A 14916-nucleotide genomic window follows, 5' to 3' on the forward strand; every position below is an offset into this window, starting at 1 on the left:
ATTGTGGTATGTTCAATATGTAATTACTTACTAAGTGGAAATGGAGGATCTTAAATGATGAACCTTTCTCGTGGGGCGATTTGCTTGCGTCTCAGTATGGCGATATTAAGTGTGCGGTTCTAGGGGATTTGACATCTTTAGAGAAAGCTTTTGCAGTTGAGGGATTTATGTGCTTTAGAGGATCCAATTGATAATGTTTCCCATTCAAATTGGTTATCTTCTTCTATTTCTTGTAAGCTTGGTAGGGGTAAGACTTTGGACTTTTTGAGACATCATTCGTGTGGTTCATCCTTCTTTATAGGTTTATTTCCTTCTTTACATAGGATGTGTCATTTGACTTGGTCCAAAGTGGTCGAGGCTGGGTATTGGATTAATGACTCTAGGGTGTGGGACTTTGATTTCAATGGGATGATTTTGGGTGATGATGGGGTGTTGTTGTTAGACGAGTTGGTTTCGATTTTAAAAGGGGTGAAGACATAAAGATGGTTTTTTGGTTAAAGATTTCTACAAGAGGATTTGTGAGTCTTATTTGGTGGAGTATACTTTGGACCCGGTCAATTATGGAAGAACGAAATTCCTAGGAAAATTCTTATTTTTGGTTGGCGGTTAATTCTCAACAAGTTGTCTGCGAGAATGGAATTGACAAAGAGGGACATTATTGGAGGAGCTCATAATGTGGTTTGTGATTTGTGTTTTTTGGAATACGAAAATTTGGAGCATTTGTTTTGTCTTTGTTCCTTTTCCAACATCTTATGAAATACGTTTTGCTTATGGATCAGGGTTGACTCTTTGACTTTAGGTGGTACGCTTTTAGATAGACTTCTTAGTCTTAATTATTCTCCTTATTTTTGTTTTTTTGGTCTTGTATTTTATTGGTCCATAAAAATAGTGTTCTTGCAAAGTTAAAGGGGTTGAGTTTTATGAGGAATTATCTTGAGATTGAATTATTGCTTTTCATAGAAAAGGGAGAAATAGTTTTTGGTCTGATTGGTGTCCGGTATGTCTTGGGTGCAGTTGTTTTAGAGTTCGTTGTCGGTGTTTTTTTGGCTTACATTAATCCGGAGATTACCTCATAAAACTCAACACCTCTAAGAACCACTTCTTACATTAATCCGTTCTTGACCAAATGGATGCTATTCTACATACTTCACCATATTTTCAACATTTGCCACTCCATCCAGATATTGTCGGAGATTACCTCCTGCAGCTGACAAAACAAGTACACCCTTCATACACCAGACACGTGTCGGATAAACAATATAATTAAGTACGTATAGAATATACGTTCATATGCATGAGTCATCTTGAACAATTTATGAAAGTAAACGAAAAACAACTAACGAATATTCCATAGTAAATTGTTTAACTTGTTTTCATAAGCTCTTTCAAATAGTTTCACAAATGTTTCTACGTCAACAGATAATTTATCAAAACATTAAACATAAGTTAGTTGAAGATGAGAATGAAAATGTGAGACAACAAAAAAACGAAAAAAGTCGGTTTATTTACCGGATTAAGCAATGTGTTTGAGTCATTGTAATATCCCTTATCCCAAGGAAGATTAGGATCATATTTGTCCCAAATTTTCCGTAAATCCTTAAAAACAAGTGGTTTGTGTCTGTTTTCAAGTGTTCTGAAACATGTTTCAGTACAATGTGACAAATCCTGTCAAGAACAATAACATGTGGAGTAGAATGAGATGAATGTAAACCAATGTAAAAATCAATGCAGACATATCTCAAAGGTTTTTAATAACGGTCACGGTCGCAGTCGCATAAAGACTTTCACGATTTCAGTTAGTGGTCGCATTGTGGTTGCGTAAAGGCTTTCGCGATTTCGGTTGGTAATGATGATGTGTAACTAATTGCGGTCATCGTGGTGTGAATCATTCATAATGTTATTTCGTCTACAAATTTTTTCTCAGCATTAAAATGATGAATAACAGTAACGACGCCTTTTGATACCGTTTTCTCGCGGCTGTTTTAGTAGTAATATACCGCTATTTGAAACTCTTAAGCTTTAGTTAAACATATAAAATAGATGAAGAAGTGCTTAGTTCTTACCCAACAGAAAATCAACTTTTGTTTCATGTCTCCCATCAAATAATTGTAGCACCTCAAATTTGCACCTACATTTTGTACATACATTTTCATCATTAGTTCATTAACATAATATAGTCCACTGCATAACATTGCATTGTCCATTTGCCCAAGTGCAAGGTCATTCAGAAGATTTAGGTCAAACTAGTCAGGAGATCAGTCAGTCAAGCAAGCAAGTGTGTTTTTCATTGAGCCAAGGCCCTAGGGTTGGTCCAACATGTTCACATGACTTGGGGATCCATTTGAAGTGTTTAAGTCAAAGATTGGGTGCTCAGAAGTCATCAGGCAATGCACAATCAGTCAGAAACCCTAAAAAGTCAAACTTGGTCAACTGTGACTGATTTTATGGTTTTGATGGATGGATTTGGTTTGAGAGAGCTTATTCATGTCCAAATAGGCCTCATATATCATGGCAAACATCATCATTGAAGAATTTGAAGCCAAATCAGAAATTTCCAAAAATAGAAACTGGACCTGTAATTTTAACTGCCAAAAATGGAAACTTCTTGATCCCAAACTTACATCATTATACAAGCTTCAAATGAATTTTTGCCCAACATGAAAGTTGAAGATCTTGTTCTCCCATTTCCAAAAAGTCCAAGAACTCTCAATTCCCATGTATGGTTTGCAAGATATGATCAATTCATTTTCAAAAATTCTTGAACTTCAAAAGGCCATATCTCTCAAACCATTTGGCCAAATTTGGTGAGGTTTTTTCCAACAAGTCATATTTGATCCCCTCTTTCCAAAAATGTCATCATCATTCATCAAAACATCACCATTCAAAATGGCCTTTTTGGACTTGCTTGAATTAATTTCAAGTGTAGTGGAAATTTGAGTTTTTGAATTAAGCATTTCTAACATTTTTGGCCATTTGGAATAGTTCAGAAATGTTGTTTATGACTTGTTTGCAATCCCAATTCGTGCAGTACACACCCCATTTGCCAAGTTGGTGAAATTTAGCAAAATGACCAAAATGATTCATTTGAGATAATGGTGATTAACACTTACTTAGCCAATACTAAACAGCAAATAAATAGCACATTTTCTGTCAATTGCAACCCTAGCAGCCATAACACTCACTCAGAAAATCACTTGCTCTCAAAAACACACATTTCCTTCATCTTGAAATTCTGCAAGAACTTTCAAAGAAGCACGAATTTGCTTGCTTGCTTCATCATCCAACATCTTCTTGGAAGCCATTTGGAGCTTTGTTTCTCAATTGTAACACCATTTTCATCAGCTGCTACTTCAATACTCTTCCATGGCAATGTTCGATTTAAGCATTTTCAAGCATCACTGAGCTAAACTTCTTCAAGTATCCATCAATACCAACTACAAGCTTCATCTGTTTCGAGCTTACCACACCAAACAACAACTGTTTCTCAAATTTCTTCATAACCAAGTAAGAATTCGATTCTCTTTTTTCTCTAATCCATGCTATACACTTTATAGATCTCCTTTCCCTGGTCACACTGAGCTTTGAATGATTAAAAATGGTTGATTATTTCTGAAGATATGCTGTTTTTAAGTTTGATGTATGAACTTGTTCTTGCTCGATTCACTTTGTTTGAGATGATTTGGTGAAAATGATGCTTGGATCCTTGATGTGTGTGGTTTGCTGAGTTTAATAGTGTGCTTAATTTCATGTTTCTGTGCAATTTCATTTTCACGATTTGAACAACGTGATGAAGTTGCTACTGTAGCTCACAAACCCTAAAAATGCATTTCCCAGAAACACTGTTCACGTGGTTGCATGAGTCGGTCACTGTTCCATTGAAACCGACCAATCACAACATTTCATTGTCCTGGCCAATACGCTGCGTTTGGTTAAGTTAGCCCAATTATTACCAAAATGCCATCCCCGGTTTTATTAATTCAATTAAAATCATTTCATTTCAATTTTTATTTCACTTTGTTACACAATCTTACAAAAATCATAACATCTTCATTTTAAATCCAAATTTCATGGGAATTTTTGCATTGTGTTCATCTTGATGTCTAGTATTTTATCATGATTTTTCCAGAATTTTTGCATGAGTGAATTTTAAATGGTATTAGGGTTTTGCACATGTGACAATATTTTGTACCCTTTGCCAAATCTATTGTGAAATGATGATGCATTGTCCAATGGCCCTGAAATTTTTTGTGCTTAAACTAGACACATTCATGGTGATTTTGATGTAGAGTTTGTGAATTTATCTTCTCTGGTCATTGAGTTATGATTTTTTGAAGTAGGGTGTGACAATTTGTGTCACACCATTGATGTGCAACTTCATGATTTTCTTTACCATGCTTCTTGACCTCCAATTGATCTGAATTTTTGCATGCACCTACTTGTGTATGTCTAGTTTACATGTGATTTTTCTTGGAATTAATTGTGGCATTTCCTAATTGTTTGAGATTTTCTCCCCTGTTTGACCAAAATATTGATTTGTGTGATACATGTTGCCATTTCATTTGTGAAATTCTCATACCTAATTGGATGAACATGAAATTTTACATGTGATTAGTAGACATCTCAAGCTTTGCCATGGTGTTGATCCCATTCATTTCTCATATGTTATCACTGACTTATGGTTCTTTCAAGTTGACACATGTTTGGTTGACTTCTTTGAGCATGCTTAAACTTGCTTTGACTTTCTGATTTTCATTGACCATCTTCCCATGATCCAAATGAGCTTAAATTTTATATGCATGTCATGTTATGGATTATGTTTGATCATGATTTATTTGATGATTTTTGGAATTGATTATGATTGGTTTTGAGCTAAGTCTTGCTGTTGACTTCTATGAGCTTTCATTTGCCATGCTTTGACTTCTTTTGCTTATGAAATGATGATGATGCATGATATGAATGTGGGACCAATTGAGTTTGCTTCTTGATTGTTTAAACTTGATTTTGGTTGAATTTCATTTGCTGTTTTGACTTTCTCATCCCCTTTTGACCCTAGGCTTGTCCTAGTGGTCTTGTTGCTTATGTTTGAGTTCATGTTTTCAGGTTGACCAACAAATGGCCAATGAGACCAATTCTTTTTGATTGAACTTGCTTGTTTATCATGACTAACATGTTTTTTTTTTGTAGGTTGCTTGGCTCACATGCCTTGAGCCTTGTGTCTTGCACATTCACTTGCTTATGATTAACTGTTGATGTCTGTTTCCTTTTGCTTTGTTTTGAAGTTGTATACTAATGTCTGCTTGACTATTTCAGGTGCTTTTAGTTGCTCAGTTCCTTGTGAACTTTTGCTTTGCTTTGCTTGTATAAGCAATTTGCATTGAGGTATATTTCTAATCTTCATGTAGTCTGGAAGACCTGGCCTGTTACTTGGCCAGGCAACTGTCTGAAGTCCTCCTTAAGAGGCAATGTTTGTGACTGTTTACATTTGTCCTTGTATAGAGTCAAAGACCTCCTAAGCGAAGAGGCAATTGGCAGAACCCAAGGGATATGCAACCTATCCCCTGCTATTCTGTGTGTCATCTTTTTGCTCACACCACTGTGTTGATGCATTGCAGATACAAACCCAAGATCTTGTACAATTGTACAGTTGAGTCAGTTTTAAATGTGTAGAAGGGTTCCCACTTTCTGAACCCACACATTCTTGTCTTAAGCTCTCCCAGGCCAGGGATAAGAGCTGTGAAGTCCTATCTTCACTCACCTTTCATCTGCTTCACCTTAGCCCCTCAATGGCAAGGTTAAGAGCTAACATTACCCAGTTCCAGTGGTTTGTTTGTTGAGGTTGATATGACCCCTCGACTAAAACCTAACCTTGATTGAGCCCATTGTTTGCATATAGTGTGTGCTACTTGTGCTTGTGTGTTTGTTTGACTTGCTTCCTGTGCAAGTTAGGTTTAGTATAGCTTGCTTCCTGTGCAAGTTAGGTTTAGTTTGGCTTGCTTCCTGTGCAAGTCAGGGTTAGGATAGGCTTGCTTCCTGTGCAAGTTAGCTAGAAACCTTAACTTAGGGATGATTTGCATGATAACATCTAGGCTCGAGTCGTAGTCTCCCTAGTTGTGTCTCCCTCTGTTATCTGGTTAGGCTAGTCTTTCTCCCCTCTGTAGGGGAACTACTGATCGGAAAAATAGCAAGTGTACTATTTTCACCGATGTAGTAATAGGGAGTTTATTTCCCAGTATCGATCTCGAGGATTGCGTAGGAATTACTTATTTCAATTCGATTCTATTCAAACAAAAAGATAATGGTTGGTTTGTTTTGGAATTTAGAATAGTAAACACAAAATTGATAACAAGAATAGATTAAGATAAAGGATGCTAGGGTAAGTGGTTGAGTTACCCGGTTATGAATTCCGTTCCAATTTCCTTACTGCCTATGAAGCCTTCAATCACCTAACCTCAGAATGCTCTTACTTAAGTCCTTAAGGAAGAAACTATTAAACTACCAATTATTACTTAAATGTCCATTTAATTAATCGTTGGTTTTAATCATACAAAATATCAAGGTTTACGGTGATTTACGAAAGTTACTAGTCCTAGATGATGCATTCATAAACCTAATTGTGTGAAAACCCTACCAATCACAGTCCTGTTATTGGAAGTCATAGATTAATTTGTATTTGTCCGATACAAAAGCATAATAACATCACACAATTAAATTGAAATACTTAACATAGAAATCAGGAAATTATCGGTTCAGATTCATACATACGATAACATCAGGACCACCCCCCTAGCATCAGGGGGTTTAGCCTCTCATAGTACTTAAAGAACTCATAAAGTAAAGATTAGACATTACAAAGAATTAGGAGAGTTTGATCTTCAATGGTGGCTACCCTTGAATCTCGCCGTCTTCGAATCCGTTGTATTCGCTATCTTCTCCACTGTAATGCTTTCGTTCGTCTGTCAAAAGGTTCCTTTTTCTTTCTCTTCCAAGCCTTCTTATAGTTTCAGATGCCTCCTCCCCAAGCAAAAGGTCCATACTGCCCTTAATGAGAAGAATCGGTTCACAATGCAAAATTAGGTTTTCCAGGCTGCGTGCAATCAACACGGCCGTGTGTGTACACACGGGCGCCCGTGTTTTTTCTCCTGCATTAATTAATTTCAGCATTTGTTACAGTAGCAACAACACGGGCCGTGTCCCTACACACGGGTGCCCGTGTAGATGCACTGTTTTAATCAACACGGCCGTGTGTGTACACACGGGTGCCCGTGTTGATCCCTGTTTTCTGCTTCGTCTTTTTCTCTGCTTGACCAACAACACGGCCGTGTGGTGGCACACGGGTGGCCGTGTTGACCTGCTGTTCTGTCATATTTTCGTCCTTCAGAGTGTCCCGAACTTCACCATTCTTGCTTTTGAACCTGGAACAATGACACTACCCAAACGAAGCATAAACGAGGTCTTTTTGACTTAAACTCGTAATCGAATGTAATGTAATACCAAACCCACAAAACTTGATACTTGACTCAAATGCAACTAAAAACAAACATAAATCTTACCAGAGTGATGAAAATACGTCGGATTAACGGCGGGAATTCAATGGAAATGGTGACCGATCACAACCCCAAACTTGTCTCATTGCTTGTCCTCAAGTGATGTATTGAGTCCAAACAAAGGTCACCTCCGAATTCGTTTTCCACAATGCAACCTAGTCTTTCACCATTTGTGTTCTTCCTTTCCAATCGAGTTTCAGGTCTCTCCAATTCAGGCAGTTTACCATATTTCCACATCAGAAACATCTTCACCTGCAAGCTTTTCACTCACTCACAATATCTCTCGGGGTTAGGTGTGTACACTCACAGCACAGTATACAGTATCAGACTCTTAACTTTGAACACATTCTAATGTCATTACCACAGCAGATTTCACACACTTTTTGAGGTCTTTTTAGGTTGTAACGGGGCTTGGGTACGGTGGGATAAACAAAAAAATGGGTACAAAGGGTTTTGAACTCGGTAATCATATTGTGTACTTTTTCTTCTTTTCCTGTGCATCACATATATTTTTGGGGTAAAAACTCTTTTGACTCTTTTTCTACTCAACTTTCCGAGCATTTCATATCTCTCTAAGGTCTCGGCAAGTGCATTTTTTCTTTTCTTATTTTCTTTTTTTTTTCTCTTTCCGAGCCTTTCATATCTCTAAGGTCTCGGCAAGTGCATTTTTTTTCTTTTCTTATTTTTTTTTCTTATAAAGGACATACATACTGTTTTTCTTTTTGTATGATCTCATCTTATGCACTTGCCTTCCCTTTCAAAATTTTCACCCCAAACTTATTTTCATTGCACATCTTGCAATTCACACAATCATACCGAGTTATGACACAAAAGGGAATGGATAATTAAAAGTTAACATGGATTTATGAGGAATAATGCTTGACGTTAGCATGGGGTTTACAATGAACAAATGGCTAAGGCTCAACGGGGTTTTACGAAGGGAAACATACATATAGGGATGGCTAGAAAGGCCCTGGCTAAACAAACAACTTGCCTCAGTGTGTGTTGTCATGCTGTGACGTGTCAACAGAACATACGCAAAATCAGAGTGATAAAGTTATACCTGGCTGAACTCTCATGTTGATATTTCGTGTTTGGCCTTTTGTGATCTCACCATGTTGGTTAGCTTGCAAGCTCTGAAGTCTCTTCGTATTATGTGGTTCTTTCCTGACTTGGTCTTTCCATACCGCTCTCTTGGTCTAGTGTCACCAAATTGTGTCCGACTTTACCTTCTCATGGTTGCATCAACTTCCGGGGTGCCATATCAGAATAAGTATGAGGGGTGTCATTCATCCACTACCATTGATCCCGGATTCGTCCAACCATTTCTCATCACTCTGTACACACAAGTAAACAACGAAAACAAACAAAAACAAAAGCGATGGAAATAAAACATGAAAGGAAAACCCCCCCACACCTGAACTAAACATTGACCTCAATGTTTAAATCCAGATACTAAGGGGACTCACAGCGACTACTGTTGGTTTAATGCACTTGTGTAATTTCCTTCCACTTGGAGGTGTTTGTGACTTTGCCCTTTTAATTCTCCTCCTCCCCTACACAAAATTTTAGCACACACCAAAAATATAAAAACGAAATAAATTAGAAATCAAACGCGTGGGTTGCCTCCCACGAAGCGCTTCGTTTAACGTCGCATGGCTCGACGGTTCATTTCCCTTATCATGGGGGATATTTCCGGTTCAAAACCTTTTTGCACCTCTTGTCTACAACACGGAAATTGTCTCTTTTATCAGTGTGGACTCCTTTGTACCACGATTCCTTTTTAACTATCCTTTCAGTGTTAGGAATCTTTCCATTTCGGGTGGCTACTGGCAGTGGTGAGCCTTTGATAGTATTCAATGTCTTGATTAAGCCTACTTGATACTGAGATTTTGTATTTTCTTCCATCTCCTGATTTTCAATAGCATTCAATGTTATTTCCTTGTTGTGAACTTTCAAGGTTAGCGTGCACTCATCCATGTCGAGCTTGCATCGACTCGTCTTCATGAAAGGTCGACCCAGAATAATGGTTGCCTCATTGTCTTCAGGTATGTCTAGGATTACAAAATCAACTGGGAAAGTCAAGTCCGCTATTGTTACCAGCACATCTGCAGCTATACCATATGCATCTTTCCTTGAGTGATCCGCAAACTTCAGATTGGTCTTTATATCACTAATATTTTTAATACCCAACCTGTGATAGACCGATAATGGCATCAGGTTCACACTGGCTCCCGAATCTATTAGTACCTTTTTGAAGGTTCTTTCTTTGATTGTGCACGGTACTGTGACGGTTCCTGGATCCTTTTGTTTGTTAGGAATGTTATGCTCCAGGGAGTTTGCATTATATTGTTCCTTACCAGATACCTGTTCTTCAGTGGTTGGTTTCTTTTCAGCCATTACCTCTTCCACGAATTTCTTGTACATGGGCATCCTTTCAAGTGCTTCAAACAAAGTCATATGACCCTCAATCCTTTTAAACATTTTTATGAATTTCTCGAAGTCTGACTCACTAGGTTCCTTCTTTGTCACTCTCTGAGGGTAGGGCAACTTAATCACCGGTTTAGTTCCTTTTGTAGTTTCTTCTTTAGTCGGCTCGCTCGGTGATATAATTTTTTTCTTCTTAGCAACCTCTTTCTCTGTCGTCGTGACAATGTTAACATTCTCCTGACCTCTCGGATTTTGCACTGTTTCACTTGGTAGGGAACCTGGTGTTCTAGAACTTGACAGTTGTTGTGCTATCTGCCCCAGCTGAACTTCGAGATTCCTTAGGGAGGCTGTGGTGTTTTTCTGATTGTTTCTAGTCTCTTCTTCAAATTGCATATTTTGAGCTGCCATCTTTTCAATTGCAATCTCCCAATCTGCCTTCTGAGGTACCTGTTGCTGATCTTTCCAAGAGAAATTAGGATGATTTTTCCACCCCGGATTATATGTATTTGAATAGGGATTATTCTGCCTCAGGTAATTTATAGCTTGCACTTGTTCTGCGGTTGCAACACAATGCATGGCAAAGTGTGGTCCACTACAAATTTCACAAATCATGGTCGGAACCGGCTGAACTTGAGCAACAGTCTGGGTACCTAAATTCATAGCTTTCAATCTCCTTTCAACCTCAGCAGCAATCTGGTCTTCCATTTTCACTACCTGATTTGCTAATTTCAAGTCAATTTTTCCCTCCGGCTGATTTACAGTACGGTCATACAATTCCAAATGCTCATTTGCTGCAATAGCTTCGATGATTTTTTTGATACCGGTTGCTGTAGAAAAATTAGACGAGCCACCAGCAGCTGTATCAATGAGTTGCTTAGTTCTCATCTTCAGCCCATTCACAAAATTCTGCATTTGTTCAGTTTCATCCAGATTATGTGTAGGACATGCAACTAAACATCTTTTGAATCTTTTGTAGGCATCTCCAAGTGTCTCTCCTTCTTTCTGTTTAAAGTTCACAATGTCATACCTCTTACGGATATACACAGAAGCAGGAAAATACTCATCCAAGAATGCTGTTTCCATTTGTTGCCATGTAGTAATGCTTCCTGCAGGTAGGGAATAAAACCATTCCTCAGCGTCCTCAGATAACGTGAATGGAAACATGACCAATCTCTTTGCTTCCTCAGAATGCCCATCAATTTTCAATGATGTAGTCATAGTCAGAAACCTCTGCAGATGCTTGTTTGCATCCTCATTGATCTTTCCTGCAAAAGGTTTGCTTTCTAACTGGCGGATAGTAGACGGGTGCAACTGGAAGTGAGCAACATTAACAGGTTGATTCACAATGGTCAACCGCACTGCTGGATTATTCTGTCTGCCATAGTCACCTAAAAGTCTTTCCGGTGGAGGTGGGTCTGCAGCCATATTAACAGTGTCTGGATGGGAATCTGTGTTTGACTCAGATTTTTCGGAGTGAACAGAAGCTGGTGTTCTCGGTGTGGCCGGTTCTTCGCTGTCAGAGTTTGCCAGTTTCTTTCTTCTAGCTTCTCTGAGCTTTGCCCGCAATGTTCTCTCTGGTTCTGCGTCAAAATGAAAATCAGCTGAGGACTTACCTCGCATAAACAAGTTAGACAAAGATTAAAATTGAATAACAAAATTGTCACAGATAAAATTTTGGTTGGCGAGCAACAAAATTTCGATAGAATGAAAATTAAAATATGTAGTTTGGCAATCCCCGGCAACGGCGCCAAAAACTTGATCGGAAAAATAGCAAGTGTACTATTTTCACCGATGTAGTAATAGGGAGTTTATTTCCCAGTATCGATCTCGAGGATTGCGTAGGAATTACTTATTTCAATTCGATTCTATTCAAACAAAAAGATAATGGTTGGTTTGTTTTGGAATTTAGAATAGTAAACACAAAATTGATAACAAGAATAGATTAAGATAAAGGATGCTAGGGTAAGTGGTTGAGTTACCCGGTTATGAATTCCGTTCCAATTTCCTTACTGCCTATGAAGCCTTCAATCACCTAACCTCAGAATGCTCTTACTTAAGTCCTTAAGGAAGAAACTATTAAACTATCAATTATTACTTAAATGTCCATTTAATTAATCGTTGGTTTTAATCATACAAAATATCAAGGTTTACGGTGATTTACGAAAGTTACTAGTCCTAGATGATGCATTCATAAACCTAATTGTGTGAAAACCCTACCAATCACATTCCTGTTATTGGAAGTCATAGATTAATTTGTATTTGTCCGATACAAAAGCATAATAACATCACACAATTAAATTGAAATACTTAACATAGAAATCAGGAAATTATCGGTTCAGATTCATACATACGATAACATCAGGACCACCCCCCTAGCATCAGGGGGTTTAGCCTCTCATAGTACTTAAAGAACTCATAAAGTAAAGATTAGACATTACAAAGAATTAGGAGAGTTTGATCTTCAATGGTGGCTACCCTTGAATCTCGCCGTCTTCGAATCCGTTGTATTCGCTATCTTCTCCACTGTAATGCTTTCGTTCGTCTGTCAAAAGGTTCCTTTTTCTTTCTCTTCCAAGCCTTCTTATAGTTTCAGATGCCTCCTCCCCAAGCAAAAGGTCCATACTGCCCTTAATGAGAAGAATCGGTTCACAATGCAAAATTAGGTTTTCCAGGCTGCGTGCAATCAACACGGCCGTGTGTGTACACACGGGCGCCCGTGTTTTTTCTCCTGCATTAATTAATTTCAGCATTTGTTACAGTAGCAACAACACGGGCCGTGTCCCTACACACGGGTGCCCGTGTAGATGCACTGTTTTAATCAACACGGCCGTGTGTGTACACACGGGTGCCCGTGTTGATCCCTGTTTTCTGCTTCGTCTTTTTCTCTGCTTGACCAACAACACGGCCGTGTGGTGGCACACGGGTGGCCGTGTTGACCTGCTGTTCTGTCATATTTTCGTCCTTCAGAGTGTCCCGAACTTCACCATTCTTGCTTTTGAACCTGGAACAATGACACTACCCAAACGAAGCATAAACGAGGTCTTTTTGACTTAAACTCGTAATCGAATGTAATGTAATACCAAACCCACAAAACTTGATACTTGACTCAAATGCAACTAAAAACAAACATAAATCTTACCAGAGTGATGAAAATACGTCGGATTAACGGCGGGAATTCAATGGAAATGGTGACCGATCAACTACATCGCCCTGATCCTCGTTCCAGACGAGGTATGTAGGCAGGAGACCGTGCGAGGTCTCTCCGGGCACCTTTTTTTTTCTTTTTGTGTGTGTTGTTTGACGATTGCTAGGCTCGAGTTCCCGACTCCTTAGCAATTTGTTGTCTGTTTGTTCTTGTTGTGTGCTTGGAAGCCAGTATAAGTCCATCGAGTGGCATCTGGGTTCCAGTGTGCGTGTGTTGGTTTGGATGCTGATGTAAGTCCAGTGATTGGCATTCGGGCTCCACGTTTGCCTTTGCCTGTTTTTGTGTGCGTGTCAGCCGAGCTACGAATGCTCTGATTCTCCTTTGTCCAAGGAGATACGTATGCATAGGACGTGATATCCTAGCGAGCATGTGTCGTTTCCCCAGTTCGAACTACTTTGACTCTGATGTCTATGCCTGATAGACTAAGTAGGCCCAGGATGCGATATCCTGCCGAGTCAGTTTCAGTCTTGTTTGTTTTCTTGTGTCTCTTTCAGCCAGTGTGTGTGTGTGTGTGTGGTGTTTGTTTTAGCAACCTTTTCTTTCTTAGAGCGTGGATCCCGTCGAGTACGACGGACGTGAGGGGTGCTAATACCTTCCCCTTGCGTAACCGACTCCCTTACCCTTTCTCTTTGGTCGCGAGACCATGTCTTTTCCAGGTTTACTCTGAGCGTTTCCTTTCCCTCTTTTGGGATAAATAACGCACGGTGGCGGCTCTGTTGTCCTGTTTTCCCGCCGGTTTTTCGCGTAATGCGACAATAATCAACAACCCTGTCAACATATTTTCTGCAAAATAATCAAGATCAATAAGCGATAACTAATTAATTCAATGACATTTTATAGAACATAAAGATTAAGTTGAAGAATACTTCAATCTTGAAGACCACACAGCCACGTCAAATCTCTCAAAGCAGAAGTTCAGAAACTCAAGATAAAAAGGTCTCTTGAATACTGCAAAATCAATCCAATCATAAAAAAAAAAATAATTCATATACACCGTTGTCAACGAGCATAGAAATATTACATTGTCACTCAATTGTAATGTGTCTGCTCCGGGCACGACACAGACACGGATACATGTGATTATATCAATTGTACTTGTCACATCATTAGAAACATATTTAAAATCAACACTTCAAATTAAAGATGTGTTTGGTCTGGCACAACACAGATATATGTGATTACTTCTCACCTGCTTTTCTCGAAATGGTTGTATCTCGAGTAACATTCTTTGGAGGTGGAGAAACAATGTCAGCAAGAAGTCCATTAATATCAAGAACAAGAAGCTTCTTCCTCGAACTTCCAATTGAAGAAATGCACAAATTGATTACCTCCTCTTGTTTTTCATCATCAACTGATAATTTTGTTACAATTTCTTCACTACAAGTATTCTTCACCATTGCTACACCAAAAACCATTTTCTTCCTTTTATCTATCTATATTAAACTGAATTCTGTAAACAAAAACATCACAATCACAAATTAAACAAAAAATTATGAACACAATAACTCTAATAAGTGTGTGATAAGAATAAGAGCTAATAAAAAAGAGAATTGAAGAAATTAGAGAGTAACATACCGAAGAAGTGTGTGATTTGTGACTTGAGCGCAAAGAAAATAAACAGACAAGAGAAAAGTTAAATTAAATAAAGATATAGCATTGACCTTTTTATGGAATAATTTCTTTGGTAATCATATGACTTTATAGTTTTTTTTTAGTTTATATTTATTGAAATTGAAA

At 38.4% G+C, this 14916-nt stretch overlaps 1 protein-coding gene across 1 annotated transcript; it reads right to left on the reverse strand.

The window, feature by feature from the left end:
- Window positions 1-1133: 1133 nt before the first annotated feature.
- LOC127131977 (uncharacterized) lies at window positions 1134-14651 on the reverse strand. The gene is made up of 6 exons (XM_051060847.1): window positions 14369-14651; window positions 14046-14127; window positions 8248-8262; window positions 2064-2115; window positions 1510-1665; window positions 1134-1226 (listed from the first exon to the last, which is right to left on the reverse strand). The coding sequence occupies exons 1-6, from the start codon at window positions 14592-14594 to the stop codon at window positions 1134-1136; spliced, it is 624 nt and encodes a 207-aa protein (XP_050916804.1). The 5' UTR covers window positions 14595-14651.
- Between the last annotated feature and the right edge of the window lie 265 nt (window positions 14652-14916).

Source organism: Lathyrus oleraceus, chromosome 3, assembly GCF_024323335.1.
Source record: "Lathyrus oleraceus cultivar Zhongwan6 chromosome 3, CAAS_Psat_ZW6_1.0, whole genome shotgun sequence".
NCBI classification, from domain to species: Eukaryota; Viridiplantae; Streptophyta; class Magnoliopsida; order Fabales; family Fabaceae; genus Lathyrus; species Lathyrus oleraceus.

What these genes read in the sequence shown, in the direction of transcription:
- LOC127131977 (XM_051060847.1), bottom strand. Translation starts at nt 14,594, where the DNA reads ATGGTTTTTGGTGTAGCAATGGTGAAGAATACTTGTAGTGAAGAAATT. An exon ending in AACCATTTCGAGAAAAGCAG is followed by an intron (nt 14,128 to 14,368) that starts GTGAGAAGTAAT and finishes TTGATTTTGCAG; the next exon opens with TATTCAAGAGACCTTTTTAT. An exon ending in CAAACACATTGCTTAATCCG is followed by an intron (nt 1,227 to 1,509) that starts GTAAATAAACCG and finishes TGGTGTATGAAG; the next exon opens with GGTGTACTTGTTTTGTCAGC.